The sequence below is a fragment of the Stigmatopora argus genome, chromosome 10 (assembly GCF_051989625.1).
Source record: "Stigmatopora argus isolate UIUO_Sarg chromosome 10, RoL_Sarg_1.0, whole genome shotgun sequence".
NCBI lineage: Eukaryota > Metazoa > Chordata > Actinopteri > Syngnathiformes > Syngnathidae > Stigmatopora > Stigmatopora argus.
The window spans coordinates 9842277-9865088 of record NC_135396.1 but is presented as its reverse complement, the minus strand read 5'-3'; the positions used below and the strand labels follow the sequence as shown (position 1 = coordinate 9865088).

General features: G+C 42.2%; 1 protein-coding gene across 4 annotated transcripts in view; it reads right to left on the bottom strand.

Annotated features, from left to right (window-relative positions):
• The window catches only part of LOC144083566 (uncharacterized), a 28578-nt gene extending 6798 nt beyond the window's left edge, over positions 1–21780 (bottom strand). The window contains exons 1-7 of one of the 4 annotated variants that reach the window (XM_077611533.1): positions 21068–21780; positions 15592–15900; positions 4919–4976; positions 3524–3772; positions 1954–2014; positions 1317–1447; positions 224–343 (exon numbers count right to left, since the gene is read on the bottom strand). In XM_077611533.1, coding sequence (XP_077467659.1) covers positions 224–343; positions 1317–1447; positions 1954–2014; positions 3524–3772; positions 4919–4976; positions 15592–15900; positions 21068–21190 — 1051 coding nt within the window. In that variant the 5' untranslated portion in view covers positions 21191–21780. Of the gene's footprint in view, positions 1–223; positions 344–1316; positions 1448–1953; positions 2015–3523; positions 3773–4918; positions 4977–14313; positions 14848–15591; positions 15901–16850; positions 16995–20591; positions 20889–21067 lie in introns of those variants that run through there. The other 3 variants (XM_077611535.1, XM_077611534.1, XM_077611536.1) reach the window with 3 other exon arrangements.
• Between the last annotated feature and the right edge of the window lie 1032 nt (positions 21781–22812).

Below are 22812 nucleotides of genomic sequence, written 5' to 3'. Positions count from 1 at the left end.
CTTCATTTTAATTTGATCCTAAAACAGAAAGTCGGCACTGATGATTTACTTTCCCGGGCCACACAAAATGATGCGGGTGGGCCAGATTTGGCTCCCGAGCCGCCACTTTGACACGTGTTTTAGAACAAAAAATTTGAGCACCCCTGGGCTAAGTGATTTACCTAAAAATCAAAGCGCCTCCTCTAAATCCGAAATAAATACATTTTTGCTGAAATTTACTCACCGATATCACAGTTGCGTCCCCGGAAACCTTCCTGGCACTCGCACTGGTACTCGTTGGGTTCCGTGTTGGTGCAGGTCCCGCCATTCAAGCAAGGTTGGTGAGTCCCACAGTAGTTCAAGTCTGAAACATAAGCACAATTTGGTTAGAACAATTGTTTTTGACATCCCTGCAATGCAACCACAAAGTGTCTATAATTATACAAACATGCACACACAAAATGTGTGCAGTGATCTCTGTCTTCTCTAGCATAAGAAACCCCGCCTACCCAACAATGGCTGTACCCAAGGCTATCACCTTTCGCCTACACAATGTAACATCCCATGGGCAGAGGGGTCCCGAATTCCCCCTCCCACGCCATGGAAGGAGGCGTATCCTGGGATCCTGTTGGAAGGTCTTTGTAAAAACTTGCTGGGAAAGGGAAAGCCAGGTTAAACCTTTCTTAGTAAGGTACAATATCCCTTAAAGAAGATATTAGTATTATGCGAAACACCTGACAGGGTGTGACGAGAACCGCAACTGAAAGCACCTTTCCGAGACACAGATTTAGTTTAATTCAATTGTATTAGCAGTTGTCTAGACCGGTGTTTCCCAACCTTTTTTGAGCTGCGGCACACTTTTTGCATTGAAAAAATCTCAAGGCACAGCACCAGCTAAAAATCTCATCTCATCTCCCATCTCATTTTCTGAACTGCTTTATCCTCCGTGGGGGGTGCTGGAGCCTATCCCAGCTGACTTTCAATATTACATAAATCTCGTAACATTACACAAAGAGCAGTTTTGTGCTCAAACAGACTTAATGTCGACAAAAGTTGAAGCCCATGAAGCCAAACAACTTCCGGTTCACGTTACAGAACATAAGCAACAAAATGACATTAATCTTTATTCTCAAAATATTAAGATTTTTCTCTCAGAGCATTACAATGTATAACTTGTAATCTCGAACGGCGCACTAGTGTGCCGCGGCACGGTGGTTGGGAAACACTGGTCTAGTCTATTATCCCACATTTCCACGTCCAGTTTGTGGCGTCGACCGTCTGGGCTGGGGCAAGAGGGCTCTCCGCCCAGGGCGCAAAATTAGCCAGAAAACGCATACCTTTATCGCACAGTAGACCTCCCCAGTTGACGTCACACACGCACTGCCAGGGTTCGAAGCAGCTCCCGTATACACAGCCGGGGAAGGTCACACACTGGTCGCACAAAGGCCCCTTCCAACCGTAGTGACACCTGAGGAGAAGATGGACCAAAACAGGAGCACTTTTTACATGGGCTCGATACGATCTGCATAGCGACACGCTTCTCGGTTGAAGCGAAAACACCCTTGACTCCTGAAGAGCTCGTTCTTCCATAACGCGGGTGATCACTCAATGCGCGATAACGATCTAAAAAAACAACTTGAAGACATCTAATCCGGTTGCAAAACCCTAAGTACGTACACTAAGTTCAGAAGAAAATATGATTTGTTTCGACAAAGCATTTTGCGGTTAATAAGTTATTTAGTCGTGGGGGGGCGCTGGAGCCTATCCCAGGGCACGAGGGGACGGACAACAATTCATTGATACCAAGAGGCAATTTAGGGTGTTCAACCAGCCTAGCATTCATGTTTTGGAGGAGTAGGAGGAAACCCGAGTACCCGAATAAAACCCACACAGGCTCAGGGGAACATGCAAACTCCACACAGGAAGGTCGGAACCCACCGGGGATTGAACCCGACGATATTATGTGTGACTCACGTGCATTCCCCAGGTAGAGTGCAAGAGCCGTGGGCCTGGTGGCATCCTTGCCTGCACACCGCTGAAAAACACACGCACATAAATTAGAAAAAGTATACTTTTTAATGTATGACATCATTCCCTGCCATTGGCGGTCATAAAATTCAATCCATTTTGACTGGGAGGGCTAGCAGCAATTGTTCATCTTTCAATCCAACCGAGGCCCCTAAACGTCCAGTCAACGGCAACCGTTCATTCATTTTCCGTACCCCTTATCCTCACAAGGGTTGTGGGGGTGCTGGAGCCCATCCCAGGGCAGGGCACCAGGAGACCGTGTGAGGTTGATTGGTCGCTGGTCTTTTGGTCGCTGGTCTTTTGGTCACAATAAAAGTCTGGGAAATTTGGAGCTTTTCTTTAGCCTAATAATTACTAGGGCATTAAGTATGACTAAATAGTAATTTGCAGTTTGTATTTAGGGAATTTGAGCAACGATTTAAATGGTAATTATCAATAACCTTCCGGGCGACCAAAAGACCGGCGACCAATCGACCGTGTACCCCAGGAGACAAAGGACAACCATTCATGCTCACATTCATGCCTAGAGCCAATTTAGAGTGTTCAACCAGCCTACCATGCATCTTTTGGGGATGGGTGAGGTAACCGGAGTAGCCATGGAAAACCCATGCAACCCCGGGAACAACATACAACCTCCACAGAGGAAGGTCTGGCCTTGGGATCGAACCCAACTGCTCGGCTCCCCCAACCGCAAACAATCATACAAAGTAAATGCAAATGCCATATACCTCCACTTTAAAAAACGTCATTAAGCCATCACAATCAAGCATTAAAAGTGGCCACACCCAAGCAAATTTTTCAGTCTTCCTGCCCATCCACGGTCCAATCAGCAACCTGCTGAGGAGGAAGTGTTATGAGGCGAGGCAAAGATGGAATTCCAAAAACGGCAGGATGTCCTTAAACTGAGCAAGTTTTCTTGTCTCACAGTTTCCGCTTTTGTTTCCTCCATTCAATTTGAGCCATTGAGACACAGACGCAAAAACCTGGCGGTCACAGAGTTCATATCCAACCGATGAGTCACACACACGCAGGTGAAGGATAAGCCATCCAGATGCAAATGTGGTATTTTCAATGGTGGATTTCTGAGAAAAATGGTGACTCAATGACTTGGTTGGAAAACAACTCAATTTTCACGGTTTTGTTGTTTGATCCACATCTGAAATAGCATTTTTGACCTATTTGCTGCCCTTGTTTATCTATTTAAGAGAACTCCCATACCTGTGAAACTCGGCCAATTCCTCCCTATATTAATGATTGCAATTCCCCTTATTAGGCGATAAAAAAACGTATAAATGCAACGTGGCACATATTTACTCATATAGGACGCACATAAAAGTCTAAAAAAAATTCTTCAAAGTGGATGGGGTGCACAAAATTTGTTATACGGCATACACAATTTGAAATGATCAAAAAACCTATAAAATATGGGAAAAACATATGTTGACAGGAATGTTATCCTCACACGGGTCACGAGGCTTTCTGCAAATGTAATCGCCACGACGCGCCTTTTTCTGACCTTCTTTGCATTCGGGGCCCGTCCAACCCTCCATGCAGACCTTGGAGCCGCCAGGGTCGCAGTTGAAGTGTCCGAAAAAGTCGTCGCGGGCCCGGCAGAACTTGTTGCAGAAGGGCCCGTAGTAGTTGGAATCGCAACGGAAGCGTAGGCGGTACTCCAGGCTGAAGGAGTGGCCGTGGTGGCGGTGCGTCTGCCACTGCTCTCCGGGATTCAACATGGAGGAGAGAAGAACACGCTCAATCAGCTGATCTGAGGGAGCAAGGGAGAAGAAGAAAAAAAAGCACACATCTGTCACATTACAGACACATAGAGGTCATTTAATTAAAAAATAATAGTTTATACTGATCATAGGAATAACATGGTGGCATGAGGTAAAGTGAGACATTATACTGTTATAAAAACATGTAAAATAGAAATGAGGACATCAATTTGTGTTTGGTGTTAAACTGGACTTGAGCAATGTATCATCTGATTGACTGCTTTCTTCTTTTACAAAGATAAAATTGTCTTCTACTACATAATACTGTATTCTAGTTTTTGTCAATTGAGTCAGAAATGGCATGTTTTTTTATTTTTATTTTTTATTATGTGTACTATCAAAATTTGATGTAAGACACCCTTCAATTGGAGAATGACCCATATTTCCATGTCAAAATGATATCTAACCGCTTAACTAAAACTCCTCTGTCCAAACGTATCCAAAAGTAAATACAGCAGAGTAGTACTTCTACTTGCTCTGCCTTTGTCACTCACCTTTCCGCATCTTATTAAATCGCAAGTGATGAAATGTTGAACCCAATTTAAATAGACCTGGCGTAATAACGCCGCCGCTATCTTACCCAAAGTCATGGCGTCCTCCAAGAACTAAACGCCTTTCCACAATATATCAAGGGCAGTTGGAGAGGTACGGCCGCTAATCCCCTCTTGATTGAACGACGCCCCGTGTTAGGTGGGTTTGGGTGGCACAATTGGAAACTGTCAGGCGCTCAGACAAGGAGACGTGAAGAACGGCAGTGGAAAGCGAACCCGCCCCTCATTATTTCCGCTATCTCTTTGGGGATGACGCCATGCTCCATCCAAGAGGAGGAGGAGGAGGAGGCAGGAATGAAGACACCATTCACTGTGTGTGACGTGCTTTTATATATATATATAGAAAGCTGCCTTCACTGTCATGCAGCTTTTTTCCGATTAGGAGGAGAAACAACAGAGACGAGTAGGAAATGAAAGAAGGACGTCCTCACCTAGTGTGTGATCAGACATTCTCGCAAGCACACATGCGCCTCATTACAATGTTGTGTATAAACACTTCACTTGATGAACCTGCCACTACTATGACAGTACAGGGGGGGAAAAATAAGCGACTGACAGATAAACTGTGAAAAATATGGACTGCACCTGGTTTTGATGTGCTGTTGTCATCATCTTGAGCCTCCAACACCAAAGAGAAGGATTTCTGTCAAGGGAAAAACACACAATTTTATTTTTGTCTTTTGACACCATCAGAGGGAATACTAACTCCATTGACGGCGTTAAACGTTCAATTCTTTTTGCCTGGAATCATCCCTTGCCAGCCTCGTGCAGTCAACGCAGGCAATGAGTTAAAATATAGGAATGTTGAGATTTTACCCTGTTTTTTTAATATAACCTGTACTGCATTTACCACTTGATGTTCATCTTTTAACATTGTTTTATTTGTATTTATCTATGATTTCTTTTTTTAATTTTCTACTTAAATAAAGCAGTTTAAAATACATTTTCTAAACACTACTATTAATCAACTAAATTAAACTGGCTCCAAACTACTATTATTTTACCGCTAGTTCTACTGCATATTTTTGTAAACTGCAATAACAATACTCATTTGTAGCTGTAATGTTCCGAAAAATAGGTGCAGCAAATAATAAATAAATAAATAATAAAATAGTTTGCCTTGAAATTTCAAATATTGACATTTGAGAAAAAAGGAATAATGAAATGATGATAGAATTAAGGATTGAGTTAAATAGTGGTTCACTTGTAAGTTGTTTCTTAATATCTGAAAAATAACCGTTTGTAAAAAAATAATGTGAATCGCTATAACTAACATTTGATTTAAAAAAAGCATATTTTTGAGAACCACTGCTGGCTGTATAGCTTCAGAACAATGCAATACGTCAAATTTCGAAACCAATTTAAATTCAACGACATGGAGCTCACAGGTACATTGCACAATAGAGATAAGCCAGGCCATGCCCTCTTTCCAGATGAATACCATTCGTGCTTATTGCAAAGCAACATTTGTTATTATTCTGCGATTGTCCATCCCCAGAGCGCTTCAGTCTGCTCACGTCGTCATGGCGAAGCGGACAGGAGAAGACAGGAAGAAGGCCAAAGAGGAAGGCGGAGTGCGAAAGGTGTGAGAGATGGCCACGGGGAGCTGATAACGACACTTTTGCACTAGCACATCTTTTATCAACTCCTCTCACTTGCCTCTGTGATTCAGTACGTTGATCGGTTCACATACCTGTCAACCTCGGCCAATCGCTCTCCTGATTAATGATTCCAATTCCTTTTACTAAGTGATAATAAACCACACAAATGGAAGGCGGCAAATATTTACTCACAGAGGGCACACTTCAAAGACTAACATTTTCCCCAAAGTGGACTCAGTGCCCAATCAGTATGCACTAAATTCAAGATTTTGTAGATATCACGGTATGACGCTGAGAGCTTGACTGTCTAGGTACATTGCTTGCTGACGCGCTATATGTATATATAATGAAAACATGGACGTGTGAAAGGGGAATGCGCGGGCGCGTATCTTGCTCAAAGCATGACAACATTAGCAATCGACGATGACGTTTTTGTCTGCTATCAATGACCTAGACAATCCGGATTACAGCCGAAATGGGGAAGACGAGATCGGTTTTACAAAAGACGTACTTAAAAAAATTCTCATACAAAAGTTGTTATACGGCATACACAATTCAAAATGATCAAAAAACGTATAAAATACGGGAAAAACGTAAAGTTGACAGGTATGGGTTTAACTACAATCCGATCGACTTGAAGGAAATCAACACATCATGTTTTGTTAAAAGTGTTTTCATTCAAACGGCTGAAATGCTTCAGCAGTGATTTTTTTCCAAAATAATCTGATTGTGATAAATGTGAAAATGTGAGCAAAATATCATTTCAAATCATCCTGAATTTGGTGATTTGAATTGTACTGAATGCTTTTATTCTCATTATACAAGTATAATGAGTTTTAAAGCTTCACCACAAACTGCACAAATAACAACAACCAACTAAATAATGATATTAAATGAATAAATAATACACCTCTAACTGTGAAATTTGGATTTTGACCTCATTTACTGCTCGTTAATTTCCCTTTCAAAATAAGATTTTCCCTTCCATGATGTTTGTATTACATTCATAAGGAACGTGGGTCTCAAAAGAGTTATTACTGGACTTAGTTGCTGGCTCTCTAACAAAAGGGGCGTGAAAACAACCGACAGGGAAATGATTTGGCAAGTAAGGAAAGAGATGAAGGTGGAAGGGAGAGGACAAAGAGTTGCAAGCGTTTAGGGAAAAAAAAGATGAAATCACTTCTCGGATGTTGAGCGATGTGATGAATAAGGAGAACAAAGAGGGCAAACAAATACGCGGAGATATAAAAGAGTGGAAAGATTACACGAGATGACTAGAGAGAGAAGACGGGCGATAAGATAACCCGCAGACACGCACGGGCACGGCAAGGATTTTAGAAGGCGGCTTGCTAATGAGATGTGCTGGGCGGCAGTTCATTAAAGGCCGAAAGAGACGGCTGGAAGATCAGCCATTAAAATGCATTATTTGCGGCTTAAAACTGTGAGGCCACAGAGGCCAATAGCATGAGTAAATAGCCGACAGTTACACAGTGCAGTCCACAAAAACAAGGCATGAACAAGAAAGTCATCCATTTTTTTCATGGGCTTCTTCTCAATGGACGATATATAGTTGTCAATAAAGAGCATCAATTTAGTTTAAGTAGACCTCCCGCCAATAGCTAAGAAACAAACCAAAAAAAAGGTTAGCCAGCTTCCTGAGCGAGTGGGAAAAAAATGAAGCTTCCAAGTAAACAACGACGGCCTCGTTGACAATACACAGGTTTGTTGACAAGTTGACAAGTCATTTACTGCCACCGACAGTGACAGACATCCAATTGAACGCACGTCCAGATCTAGAATTAACTTTCTTGACGTGTTGCCTCAATACATCAAGACCTGTTCTGACTGAGCATTTAAGCCAGGTGTGTCAAACGCAGATTTTTGGGGCATTTCCAGGTTACTTTCTGTTGGTCTTTGGAGAATTTTAGGGGTTTGGGGTCATTGACTGCCACTGAAGGCGCCATTTTGACGCCAATAAAATCCCCACAGGCCGGACCAGAGCCCCTAGTGCACATGTGTCAAAGTGGCAGCCCGGGGGCCAAATCTGGCCCACCGCATCATTTTGTGTGGCCCGGGAAAGTTAATCATGAGTGCCGACTTTCTGTTTTAGGATCAAATCAAAATGAAGAGTATAGATGTATATTAAATTTCCTGAATTTCCCCCTTTTAAATCAATAATTGTAATTTTTTAATCAATTTTTCTGTGTTTTTAGTTCAAAAATCATTTTGTAAAATCTAAAAATATATTTAAAAAAAGCTAAATTAAACATTGTTTTAGATCTATAAAAAACTGAATATTCAGGGCTTTTAATCCAGTTCTTTTAATCCATTTATTTAAAAAAAATTCTAAATATTATATCTAAATCAAGTTGACGTTAAAGCGGCCAGCAAACCAAGCCGAATCTGACACCCTTGCCCTAGCGGATCACTCCCGGCCCACAAGCCGTACGTTTGACACCCTGCTCTAAATCCATCACGGCCAGAAACAGCAGGGAGTTTCAAATCAAATTGCAGACAATTAAAAGTGGTCTCTTCCCTCCAGCTAAGGTAAATCCAAAGAAGAGGAGGATTACAGCGGCTGGTCCAGCGTTTCCACCGGCCAAATTCACATTTAATGAAGATCTCAGAAGACTTCATAAACCTGTCATCTACTGCACTACTATTCGCAGCATTGAGCATCTAATGACGACAGCCCCCCGCCCCCCAGCCATCAATCGCCCCCACCCCCTGCATGAGGCTCAGACATGGGCCGGGTAGGATATCCCGACAAAGCCAGGCTGTACAAACACAGCTCTGCCACAGGAAGAACTCCCAACCCTGAGAGAGGAATTTCCCTTCCATCGCATGACCACGACATAAAACGCACACAGAGAGACGCACACAATATTTTAACTGGTCTTTACGACAATTTGACAGCGCCTTCTAAATCACTGAACAATGGCGACCATTGATGGAGCGCTCCAACTGTTTAGAGAAGATAGAGATTAGAGATATAGAACTTAAATGTAATATTTAAATATTGCTGCGATAAAAACAAATTATAATGCGACAAAATAACACGGAAAAATGAGTCGGAAGTCGCCGAGACAGTTTCCGGTATAAAAGAGTAATAATAGTTCACTTTGTGGAAATTCTAATTAATTAAGTTGCCTTTAAATGCCTCTTAAGACTTAAAATTTCAAAATTTCAAACATAATTTGTTCAAAATTTGCATCACATTTATATGATTACATCCATTTTCAAAATCATATTGCTAAAAACACCAAACATAAAACGACTTAAGTCCTATTAGTGTCTTAGGCGCTGAGTCCAAAATGCATGACAATAAATCAAATACACGCAAGACTAGAACAGAAAAACTTAAATCTATTGATTGTATTCCACCTTAAAGCCCTACTTTCTTCTCCTTAATTGCAAATTCTGAAAATGAATGAAACATGGGCGTGCCTATGCATTATGCATCCATCCAAGCAGCCCGTGATGAATTTTCCGCCAGAAAAGTTCCCTCCGCTGGCTTAAACATCAGCGTGTCTAATGAAGTGAAGTCGGCCCATTAGCGTGTCGTCGGTGTGCAAAGGAGGAGGCTAATTGACAATTAAACATGCGAGCGTGTACGCCGTGAACGGATTCAATTTGCTAACTTTCTGGCCAGTCTGATAAAATACAACAGTGTAGGTAATGTATTCGTGCACCTGCCAACTCTCACTTGGAGCGTGAGGAGGCCCAAGGCAATTACCAGTTCGCACATATGCACGAGTGCTGGACAAACACACACACACACTCACACATGCAGTTGTCATGACAGCAGCTGTGCCTGAGTCAGATTGAACAGCGAACGCTTTACCTGCACGCCAGATTAGTGTTGGGCGGAAGCGCGTGGAGTAACGAGCATTAATATTCTGACAGCGACGTTAAAAAACACACGAGGATAATTCACACAACTCAGGCAAGTGAACCACTACACCATCAGCTAACCTCGGCCAATTACTTCCCCTTATTAATGATTGCCATTCCCCTTGTTAAGCGATAAAAAAACGTACAAATGTAACGCGGCACATGTTTTCTCACATAGGGCGCACTTAAAATTCAAAAATTTTCTCCAAAGCGGACGAGGTGCCCGATCAGTATGCACTAAATTCAAGATTCTGTAGATGTCGCTGTATGACGCTGACAGCTTCACGGTCTGGGTACATTGCTTGCTGACGCGCTATATGTATATATAGTGAAAAGGCGGACGGAGTGCGCATATCGTGCTTAAAACATGACAATATTAGCAGTCTACGATGACGTTTTCATCTGCTACCAACGACCGGGACGATCCGGATTAGAGGCGAAATGGTAAAACGAGTTCGGTTTTACAAAAAAAACGTACTTAAAAAAAAATCCCGTACTAAAGTTGTTAAACGGCGTACACAATTTGAAATGACAAAAAAACATACAAAATAAGTGAAAACGTCAAAGTTGACAGGTATGATATATGCCATACTGAGATGCTCTAACAAGCTTAAAAAATGCTACAAAGTATTTTAGTAGCTGTGTGAGGCAATTTCTGTCCCCGATGGCTCCTCACAGTTTTGACGTAAACATGTGTTCTTGTTTCCATTTCCGTGTGACTTGTTTGGCTCAAAAAGCTAAAAAAGCACAGAATCGATTTCCACTCTACTGGACTAAAATAGAATACAATGGCCGGCCGGTGGAAGTCTTTCTAGTACAAAAGAGATAAGACGGCACAAAAGCCAACCCGGGCGACATGGTTGTTACTGTGTTGATGGATTTTTTTTTTTTGCTTACAAGAGTGAAAAAAAAATCAATATCCTCCCTTGGTGACTTTTTGTTGAGAAACACAGACGTGCTTTCATGGTGACTGATCCCCAAGTTGTTGATTTCTAACAATAATCAAACGGCAGCCCCAACATCCTGCTCCCTCAGGTGGCCAACACAAACACACCCAATAACGTCCATCTCATCAAAACATGACGTGATTGTCAAGAACAAAAAAAGTCATAAAAAAGACAGTCTCCCACCCTGAAACACCTGTGCCCCCTCTTCCCACTTCCTGCTTCTTAACTTCCTATCTACAGGGCACCCACCCTCCCTCCTTTCCTCCCCCCACCCAGACTGGCCGCCCTAGTCTGGCCAAATGGGCCCCCCCGCCCTCGCGCCAGTTCTTCTCTGCGAACTTTGCAGGAAATTACCCCGTCTAGTCTAGTGGCTTCACATCCATGAGGGCACTTTTAGCAAGAGGCATTAGTGAGGAAAAAATGGGTGGGGTCTGTCTGCAAAACTGTGTGAATGGGGGTCTTCTGTGACTTGATACACTATCTGACATTTCTGCATCTTTTTTTCTGCATTGCTGCTCTGTGTACGGCCAAGGGCAAACACATTTCTGTCTTCTTAAAAGGACACAGCAATCAAAGATGGAAAGCATTTCATACACAAAGAGGCTTTTTAACAGCTCATTGGTGAAAAGCAGGCTCTTGGGTCACCATTATTTTAAAAAATGCACGTACGCATGCATCCCTAAATGTGATTTAGGGGCCTGAAAGAAAAATCTCCACATCGAGCTCATGGTCTCTACATAGGAAATATTCAGGTTACCAGACGGGAGAATTTCTCTGGGAATATGAAGGAAATTCAAGTTAAGAAACGCAAACACCACCTCAAAATGTCAATACAATTTAGCGTTGTGTATTTTCTTGTGCAATTCTTGTAATAGAGTTGCTTTCCCATTGGCTATGTCCCAACACCCCGCTGGGGGGATTCTTCATGATGTATTTGTATCACGCTGTTTCGTGAGTTTTTCTGTGCTTAATGCAACTTTATTCTTTGTTTTTCATCATCGGCCCCAGGAAAGTTATCCTCGCTGCGAGAAATATTTTTCCTACTCTTTCTCGCATATTTCATATAAAATTGCTATACTCTGCTGTAGTATTGGGAATCTTTTCATAATAAGGACGTAGAACCTGTGAACAGATTAGGGCATGTATGTGTAAAATGCGACTCTATTTACGAAACCACTTCTGGGACAAATTCATTTTGTAAGTAGAGGTATCAACATAGATATTGTATAAAAGTGTCAAAAACGGTTGGTTATATATGTTATATATAGGTGGTCTAAACTTTCCACACACAAGTGAGCACACAGCTTTAATACAACTGTGTGACCCCTGTTTTTAGTCCACAGGGACAACAATAATAAAGTAGCTCAACATGACTGCAAGGTGAAACGATACACAGATAGCCAAGAGACTTTGGGGTAAATCGATGACTGGTAGCGAAAGAAAAACATCAGCTGTAATTACACCTGTGAAAGATATTACATCTGTGACTCAGAAAGTCACAACGTACACCTATGTGCCGATTGGCTAATTTCACCTAGTCTCATTTCACTTTGAACAAAATCCAATTTGCACACAAATTAAATCATTAACAAACGCTTTCCCGTGGGACGATTTGGTGACAGTTAGTTCACTTATCTCTTCAACACACAACTCCTCCAAATCCTCAAGGGAATTAACTCTTTCTAAGTCTGCTCTCGACGACGACGTGCACGATCGATTCGCGAGCCCGCCCGTATAGGGAAAGCCCCAAAGTGTGTGTCCAAGAGTATCGGCATACACGCAGGTATGCGGAGGGGCGGCGTGGGAGAGTCAATTAGAGTACAAAAGAGGGAAAGAGAGAAGGCTCTCTTCTGAATTTCCTTGGCTGAGTTCACATGATCACAGTGCCGACATGCCGCGACGATAGCAAGCGCGGCCGCCGTCTCGCAATATCGACTTTCTCCCCGTTTGCTTTCGGGCTAAAAAGTCAACAAATATTAGCACAGGTGATTGCTCAAGTCAATAACTCATCAAAGATGATTTACCGAATAGCCGCAATGCACTATAATTATTAGCTCTCGGGCGGGAATCGGTTTCCATTGCGGCCATTTTAATTTTTAGGAGGGTTTAGAGAGAGTGTGTAATTTAGAAATAAAGACTTTTTGTCATATTTGTTGAAACTGTCAGTATGAGCTATTTAAAAAAGGTCAAACTGGTTCAATACTGGCCAAGTGTACACAGTTACAGACTTGAATGTGATTTTTTTTACCACGAGTGAAGAAATGCAAGGTGCAGAGCAGTATTACACTCGGATTCTTTAAAAAGAACATATAAATAAAGGTAATAGGTTGCTAATTACGAAACCCAAACAGGATGCAGTATGTTCAAATTACAAGAGGATGTTGTTATCAAGACTGATCAAAACGACAACGTAAACATGTTCTAATAAAAGCTTTTCACAAACAAGCCATAATGCCACCTCACCAAAACGACAACACTGTACTACAGGATTGTCCAGCTTTTTCCTGCAAGGGTTGCATTCAGAAAAAAAAAACTTTACTAAACATGTTAAAACCAATCTACCCAATACATACAGCACATAATAAACACAAAGATGGTCACAAAGGCACAATGAGCTGCATTCATATTTGTTGTTTTGGCGGAGTATTGTTCTATTGTCTGTCTAGATAGGTTGCGGCACCGATAGTGGCGTGGAATCATCGGCAATCATTGACTGGGAAGGTTGACAGTGTGTGATCATGTTTCTGACGTACAAAACTATTTCTCTGGGCAAGTGCTGACAGCGAGTAATCTTTTCATATGTCCGCATGGATTTATATTCAAATTGCTGGAGAAAAATGGGAGACAAAATGGACTGTCATCAATATGAATGACATTTGGCTTATTCATGCGTCAGTTGCTATTGTTTGTGGCAAATCTCAGCTCAGCGCAATTTCAATTCCCTGACATGAAACAAGACTCGAACACATTATGTGAACACCCCAAATCAAAACAATCGTATGAATGTTATCTTGCAAACACTAGACGGCATAATTGACCTACGTAAATTGCTGCTGTGAGGGGGAAAAAATCATGTGTTATCAAAACAAGGCAGTCATAATTTCATTTGACATTTTCACAATGGCGAAAATAAAATCATACAAATTCTCAGCTCAGGGATGTTTTTCTTTCTCGGTTAAGTCGTCTTTTCGTCGTTCGATCATAACATAACCAACGCATGTTCATAATGGTTTGTCAGTTTTTCTTCAATTATTACACTTAAACGAGCGTAAAGATAATCGATCTGATTTTTAAACTGGAAAAACATAGATTCTGAAAGATGTGTCATGGAATGTAAATAATATTGTCACCCAAAAAAATACATGCTGGAGCAAGAATGCTTCTTTTGCACTAAAGTTCCAAAGAAACATTAGTGCTCATTTTGCCCTTTCTTGTTCTAATTACATTTAAATAAAAACCGACAATTGCATCAGTGTGCACCTCAAGCGGGGAGCTCCCATTTCCCACAAGAGTGAAAAGGAGTGAGAGAAGAGCTCACCTTTCCCAACCATGAGCACCCCCACCTCTTCACCTGAGGCAAGGGCGCACTCAGAGCCACCCTGTCTGAAAGCATTGATACTTCCGTGTTGCCTTGCAGTCTAACTTATCTTAAAAAAAAACACACACACACACACCAAGAGGTGTTGGAACACACACTAACGAGGCTAATCAGTTCTACTAGGATAAATCAGGTAAACGAGTGGGTGTATAATTCAACGAGAGAATGGGCTAACCGTGATTAACAACCTGTGTGGATGCAAGGGCACGGATTTTTTTAGCAATGTTGGGGCAGCATTTTTGCATTTCACTCTTCCTGCTAACGTGCATTTAAGAAAGGCTTGTCTGATTGGAGAATCACTACATCTCCTGATTACACGGATTGGTGTCCTAAAGGATGATTAATGGATCCTCGGCAAGAAAATCAGCATATAGAATGTTCAATACAACATTTACTGGGAATTCATTACAGCAGCAAATGTCCATTTTGCAGAGCCGTTGACGGCACAAGATGTCCAATTCATTTCCAAACAAATTGGGCATCTGGCGCCGTCAAAAGTAGCCGATATGTAAATTGGTAAGGATTTGGGAGGCTTTGTTAAGACCTAGAAGCATGGAATGAATTTAAACGCCAAAACATAAATTAGGCTAGGTTAATCCCATTATTCTAGTCTATTCCAGGTTTTACATTATAGCTATACGTAAACAAAGTTGGTAGAACTCCATCACACAACTCACAAAATTCTGGTTTCATGGTACCCGTGTAAGATCGGACTCCTTCGCGGGCCGTTTCTGGCCCGTGGGCCATACGTTTGCCACCACTAATCCAAACGGAATAAGCAGCAAGATGCTCTTAGACTTTTAAAAGTTGCAAACCCACCAATTTTTCCACCAAATTTTGAGCTATCGGGTGAAGTCCAGGTCCATGTTGAATTAATTAATGGATTGAGGTCTTTCAAAAGACTTTTGAAGAAGATTTCCGAGATGCGGGTTGTTACCGCGGTTCACAACGGATGACGTTTTGAGTCGTTTCCGTTGTGAATCAATTAAGCTCCATGGACCTGGGCAGCGCTGGTGACTCGAAAAGGGAATTTCCCCTGGCAGATCAAGTGATAAAGCCTTTGTCGCTTTGGCAGGGAGGGAAAGAAAAGGAATCTGAACTCTGCCTCTGAGGGTCATTGTTATTCCAGCCAGCCTTGTTTGAGCGTATTGTTGTGCTTGAAGCTTAGCCTGTTACCTAGGAAACCCCACAGATAACCGGCTCGGCCCCTGTACTTACTGGCCAGGCGTATTTGAAGGGAATGACAATGAGTCCATTAGCCCCGTCATCTCCTCGGTGGTGGAGCGACTGGGAATTTCCTCCCAGGATCCCCGTGCCACCCGAGCCGAAGGTGCAGGTCCCAGTCAGAGCCACGCGGGCCTGGTACTCCTTGAGGCAAGCTCGGAAAAAGGTCTCGCACTGGTCTCGAGGAGAGCAATGCTGGCCGCCGCCCAGTGGGACGTCGCAGCATTCTCCATTCAGAAGCAGTCCTTTGGGGTTCTGGTAGTGACGGATCTGCAGCTCGAACATCCCGACCGCGCCAACCGTCTGCCGGGAAAAACGCAAAGAGAAAAGGTTATGTCAAAGGTTGTATTTTGACATGTGCCTCGTGATTGGCCACATCCTAACCCTAAGCCAACTGGGACAGGAATCCATGAGCATAAAGAAGACATCAAGAATAGACACGGTAAAAAGGCGCCACAAAATACATTTTAGATGACCATTAAGTTGAAGTCTCAAGAGATTTTGCAGACACTTTAATGAGCCCAACCACTCTAGTGTCATTCCACTTTAAAGGTTCTAATGCCCTTTTCTTCAAACTGTCAGGATATGACAAAATTGTTAAGTACTATATTCATTGGGAGCTATCATTTTAAATGAGCGATTCTTATCCATGATGTGCAGAATTTGAAAGAATTCCCATCTGAAAGTGAAGCTACACACGATCATTTTCTTAAATCACTTGAAACACCCATCCATCTATCATCCTTATTTTTGTAATACCACTTGTCTCAAAATCTTTGTTCACTGAAACTGCCTGGGACCGGAACCCAAAATTACTACATGCATCTTTTCCAAATAAAAGCCATTGATTTTCTGATGTCTAGAGTCCTATATAAAAAATGCATATTGTGGAATTTGAAAGTCTTGCTTATATAAAGTCCCATATGATATGTAAACCATTTCAAGAAAAACTTTTTAAATCGGATTTTTTGAATCTATATAATGTAAGGCATAAAAGCAATCCTATCAACATAAAAGTGGAATATTTTATAAAGTATAGTTGTGTAAAAAAAGTACAAATAAATGCAATCCCAGTTAAAGTTTTCAGTTATGAGGACAAAGTTTGCACATAGAGTGCAATGGATATTTTCTCATGGGCCAAACATAGGTCCGCTTTTCATTGAGCTAAAATGTCAACTACTCATGAATAAGTTTGGGTCTGCCTTCCAAATCCAGCCAATAAATAGCACTTAAAAGACAATTGATGAAATGACCTCCATCCAAACAGTCAACTTTGGCTCGTCTGCAACATAATCCTAGGATTGGCTTTTCTTTTCTCCCCTGCTTTGTCTCCACCGCACCCTTCATAGTTTTTACTCTCCTCTTAGGGTAGGCCTCTTCCTCCTTTCTCTACATGGGAACAAGCTGCTGTCATTTCTCTTTCTCAAGCTACACCACTGTGTCACCATTCTTCTTTTCTTCCAGCTCCCTCTATGGAGGTGGGTGGAGGACACACACACACACACACACACACACACACACACAGGCAAGCATTAACAAGACCCCCAGAGAGCTTTGGAGCAGCAGGGTCAGGTGTGTGTGTGCGAGTGTGTGCCAGATATCAAACAATGACTTTGGCAGCAAACTATCTTCAACTTTCTCCCCCAAAAAGTAGTAGAGAAAAAAAAACTGTGAATCACATCCGTCTGCATTGACTTTGTTTGCCATGAAAACACTATTGAGTCATAAAGACAATTTGTTGACTTAAAGGGACAGACAACAGATGGGATAGATAAAGTTTATGTGGAAAAACGGTTGACAAACGTTTTTAAGTAAATGGTGAATATCTTAGAAGTCTGATCATTAAAGAAATCATGTTTAAATGGTCACAGATTGCACTTCTTACAATTTGTGATGTCACTTATACCCATGCGGATAAACACTAACAGACTCAAACGCAGGTGCATGGGATGATGGGTATTACTGACCTAACGGGGATATGAGGCCAATCTGGGATATTCTCATTTGATTGGCTAAAACAATTGAAATACTCGCTTTTGTAGAAGTTTTTCTCCAATTTTACAACATTCAGGGCTGTATATTTTTAATTTAACAAAAAATAACAATAAAAGATTCTCTCCACTACAAATTATAGGTTGTTTGTCCATGGAATGAAGATTGTGATCATTTTAAGAAAAAGCAACAAAATGCAAAAATTAAAAGGCCAATTTGGCCAAAATGTAATATTATTAACTCAATGGCACTGAAAGAGGAACATTCACAACAAGATCTCCCATATTAAATGAATTGGGATTGAATTATCTATCTTTGTTAATGGCAGGAAATGTGTTAATCATATCAATTATTTCAATGAATAGTGATCATGACTTCATTTATGATGTGTTTTGGTCATCTCGTTTTTATTTCAATATTGATATAAATATTTATTTATGCACATTACTGCACGACTCTATCCCCCGACGGGGGGTTTGGCCGCATACTGATCAGTCTCCATCCTTCTTTTCTACTGACTCTCTCACGCACGTCCAAGTCAATCCCGGCATCCCGGCATGTCAGCGCTCAATCCGTCCAGACGACCATGTCGTCTTTGCAGCATCCATTTATTTTCCATTGGGCTAGTTCCGTTCGGAGTTGCAGAGTCGCTGAAGCGCACCATAGTCGACATCTCCCGTCTACAGACTGACAAGCCTTCATTACGCGGGCCCAAAAAATGTCAGTCATACCGCTGCATCCGTTTGAAGGAGTCCAACAAGCTCTTCCAGATGGTCAAAAACAGGACTCCATTGTCTTGGACCATTCCACTCCTTGTGACCACCTACACTAGTGTGTCCTTCTTTATAATTCACAACTGAAGGACCATTAAGTGGCAGCTCTGTGAATAACTAGATCAGGAATTGTGGAGTCTGTCCTACACAGTGTAGCGGTTCCAATTAATTTCACATTCTTTCATTCATTGTCCTCACAAGGGTTGCGGGAGGGGTGCTGGAGCCTATCCCAGGTAACTTCGGACACCCTAAATTGGTGACCAGCAAATCACAGGACACCAGGAGACGGACAACCATTTACACTAGGGGGCAATTCAGAGTCTTCAAATAGCCTACTAATCATGTGGGAGTAAACCAAAGTACCCAGAGAAAACCCACGCAAACCCGGGGAGAACATGCAAAATCCACACAGTGAGGAGCCACCTGGGATCGAACCCAGAACTGTGAGGCTGAAGCACGAACCACTGGTATGCCGGGCTGCCCTAACGATTTCACACCTATACAAATGTAAAAATTAAATTGAACGACAACATTTCAAGGAAAAAATACATACTGTACGTATATCAGTTATTAAATGTCAATTTTTTACACTAACTTACCATAGCACACATTGCATACCCACCTCTAATGACCTAAAAAGATCAACTTGCAATATTTTGAATGTAACTAGATAAATAAACGAACAATATCATTATTTGTTATTTCCCAACTGATCTCAATACAATCGGAGGCTTCTATATGTGTGTGAGAGTGTGATCTGAGAATATAGGGAGTGGAGTGTGTTGTTGTTCAGCTGTGGACCTAGCGGGGTACACACACACACACACACACACACCCTAGACATAAATGCCCTAACATTCAACATTCACACGCCCTAGAATTTGCTCAGCAAGTGCCTTGAGGCACACACATGTTAGATGTGTGTTCACTATTGTTAAAACATACATACTGTAAATGTGCGCACACACACACGCACACACACATGCCTACACATGAAGCAACTCTGGGCCTGTCTCACATCACAGACATCCTTCAGTGCAACAGATGTCCAAAAGTCAGCATTTCGAGACCAAAAACTAGAATTTTTTAAGCAACAAAATAATTAAGTGACCAATAATTAAAGGAATGTATTAACAAGGGACGATGCATCACACAGCAGCTGGTGAAAGGAGCTCATTGTTCAATTCATTTGGCACAGTTCCAATCAATGAATTGTGAAATAATAGAGGTAATACTCATATTGATTTGTTTGACTAAACAGCAGGAGCAACTGAATACAAATCCTGAGAAATTTCCATTTATTCAGTTTCTATATTATCTGTTTGTCTTCTTGTGTGTTGTCATAACAACCAGATACCTGCGCAAGTACTTTAGTGGCTCTTGACGATAGAAAATAGGACTCTTACATGGCTATCTAACCCAAAGACTATTCTAGCTCATGTTTTTGGTTGAAATGTATGATAGATAGATATATAAATTATCTTAAAACTATGTGTTGGCATAACAACTTCACACCTGGACGTGCATCTTAGTGGATCTTCATTAATTCTTCTTCCATTCCGCCCATCCTCGAAAGGGTTGCGGGGGCTGCTGGAGCCTAACTCAGCTGTCTTCGGGCGAAAGGCAGACTACACCTTAGATTGGTCGCCAGTCAGCCATAGGGCACACAGACAAACGACCATCCGGACCCCCAAACATACCGCCACCAGCGGGAATTGAGCCCGTGCCTGCCTGCATCGAAGTCAGGCGTATGAAACTCTACTTTGTGGATCTTGAGAGTAGAAAATCAGATTGTTGTCTCTCTGAAGCCTATTATAACTCACATTTGGGTGGAAATCATATTAGATTCATGTTAACCTACTTAAAGCTACTTGCTAGCATAATAATAAACAAAAAATAAACATAACTTTTACATGTTCATGAATCATCCGGCCACGATGTTTATGTAATCTGTTCTATTGCAGGTCACTTTTGCACAAAAAGCTACATTTATGTAAACAATTTTGAACCCAGGTATTCCATAAAAACACATTACATCTAGAAATACAGACAAATGGGATAAATGTCACATTTGGAATATCTTTGTAACTTGAAGTACATTACGGTAAGGTTAGCGTAAAAGGTGCTGTACGCTAATGGCTATATTTGTGCATTACAGTTTGGCGTGTGGTCATAGGATTTTAAGGAAAGTTATGCACGTAATTGATAACTTATCCTAACTAACCTTACCTTGGACTTGTCCCTATCCAATACGGACAAGTTAGTTTCGGTAAACTGAACTCTGTTTTGGGATGTTGGCTTGTGTCAACCCCACAAGGACAGTAAAGATGCTAATTTTTGTTTTGGGTGCAGGAACCTCCTCTCTTCATGGTGCTTGCTATCCAAATTACACACTAATAAAGAACACTATACAATTAAAATAGCAACAGAATATTCAACTAGATTGATAGAAACAAGAAAAAAACAATTGCCATGGTGTTAGCATTCATGCGTGTCGTAAACACAGAATTAACGCGGTTGTCTGGTTTGGAACAACAGGTGGGCAGGACGGCATAATTTGCCACTGTTAGCCACACAAAACGGATGAACAAAAAACGAGAGAATAAAGTCGAAATGTGAAACAAAGCAGAAATAAGCACCAAAGTATGCTAAAAGTCAGCTGGCGTTGTGTACAAGCTGGAAATAGCACTTAATCGGCAGCTTACCTGTGGTTGCATGGTGAGCGCGATGAGGAAGAAGACAGCCCGAGGCAGGTGGAGGCTCCCCGGGTGTGAGGCAGCGGGCTTCCCGGTAGCGTTTCTGGGCTCCGGATGACTTGTACCGTCCATCCCGGCGTTGGAGGCGGCGAGGGCACCCCCTCCGGTCCTCCACCGATTCCGAACCAAACCTTTGAGAGCCCCCTTCTGGCTCCGACTTACTTCATGGCTGATTCAATTCCCATCCACCGCGCGTACACCTGTGCTCCCTCTGAAAGGTGCGCGTCCGCAAACGCACCACGACCATAAACGCACCACCGGACCGTGGCTATGTGCGTTTCTTCCGCTTTTTTAAAGATGCTTTAAAGGTCCTTTCGGGCTGCTGACTTGACTTGAACTCTCATCCCAATCGGGTCACTCTCCCTCTTTCTTTCAAGGCTTTTCAACCAAGCCCTGGAGCAATCGAACGTCTTCCGATTCTAGCCCATTTTGGGGGCTGGGAAAAACCAGGTTTTGGGGGGGTGGGCTCTTTGTGCGCTCGTCGTCCAAAATCCAGCCGGCTGGTCCTTTGCCAAGCGGATTCTACGGAGCCTGGCGGCGAGTCGGGTGAGAAACAATGCGAGGGGGGGCAGAGAGAGAATAATCGCAGGGAGGGTGTGTCCTGGACGCAGGGACTATCCGTCTTTCAGCGCCTGTCCGGAAGATTCCAGCGCTGACAAAAGAGCCACTTTCTCTCTTCCGCGCTCTAACTTTGCTTCATTACGCGTCACACCAGATTATCCATGCGTAAAGTCTTTCTCTTTCTGTTTGTTGTCCTTTTCCATCAAAAGATCCGCCTTGTGCCCATTAGCAGCAAAGCTTGAACCCTTGGGGACCCGTTTGTTTAGCCCATCATCTCAAATCGTTTCAATTGGAGGATAAATCCAATTAATTTGGGGGATTTTTCTTTGACACGTTTTGTTGTATCGCCAAGATAAATACAGGCAAGGTAATGGTTTGGAATGTAATTGAATAATTATAGAAGATAGTGGTCATGTGAGATTTGAGGTACATTGGACTGGTCAGTTGGGAATTGCAGTGCAATTTCAGTTAGGTGTGGTATACGGAGCACAGGTGGGGAATTGCCACCCTCCAGCGGTAAAAAAAGAAATTACTCTACTAAAAATGCAATTTCGGAAGAAATTGCTTGGCAATGGGGGTCGATAAAGGGGTGGCTTTCTAGTTGTTTTAGGTCATTTCCGGTCGATATTGAGACAATTTGGGGTCACTTCTTTTTTTCTGGTGCTTTCCAGGATATTTTTTCTCTGTGAAAAATGATCACTACTAGATTATTTGGTAGTTTGAGCAATTATAATATAGATTATTTTGAATGGAAAATCTTTTGTGTGAATTAATCAGAGAAAATGAGAATTTAATGGACAAAAATATTTTGGCAATGTGATAGAGTTAAGCTTATCTCCCACACAGTAGTGGTAAAGACCAACATATAAGGTTGGACTGGAACAAAAAGGATTTTATGGTAATCCCATCATGCACATGGCATGTTTTCCACACGTGTCCACACAATGTCGCTTCTTCATCGCCATGGTGGTCTAATTGCTCCATAACTTCCCGGACAACCGCTGGCGTTTCCTAAGGCCCCCGGAGCTCATCGCTGACCCCCCACCCCAAGCCCCAGCAGCAGAACAGAGAGGACCCTTGAGGAAGCGGGGGCTCAATTTGCATGGCAGGGCAGTGACCTTGGTGCCCGGGAT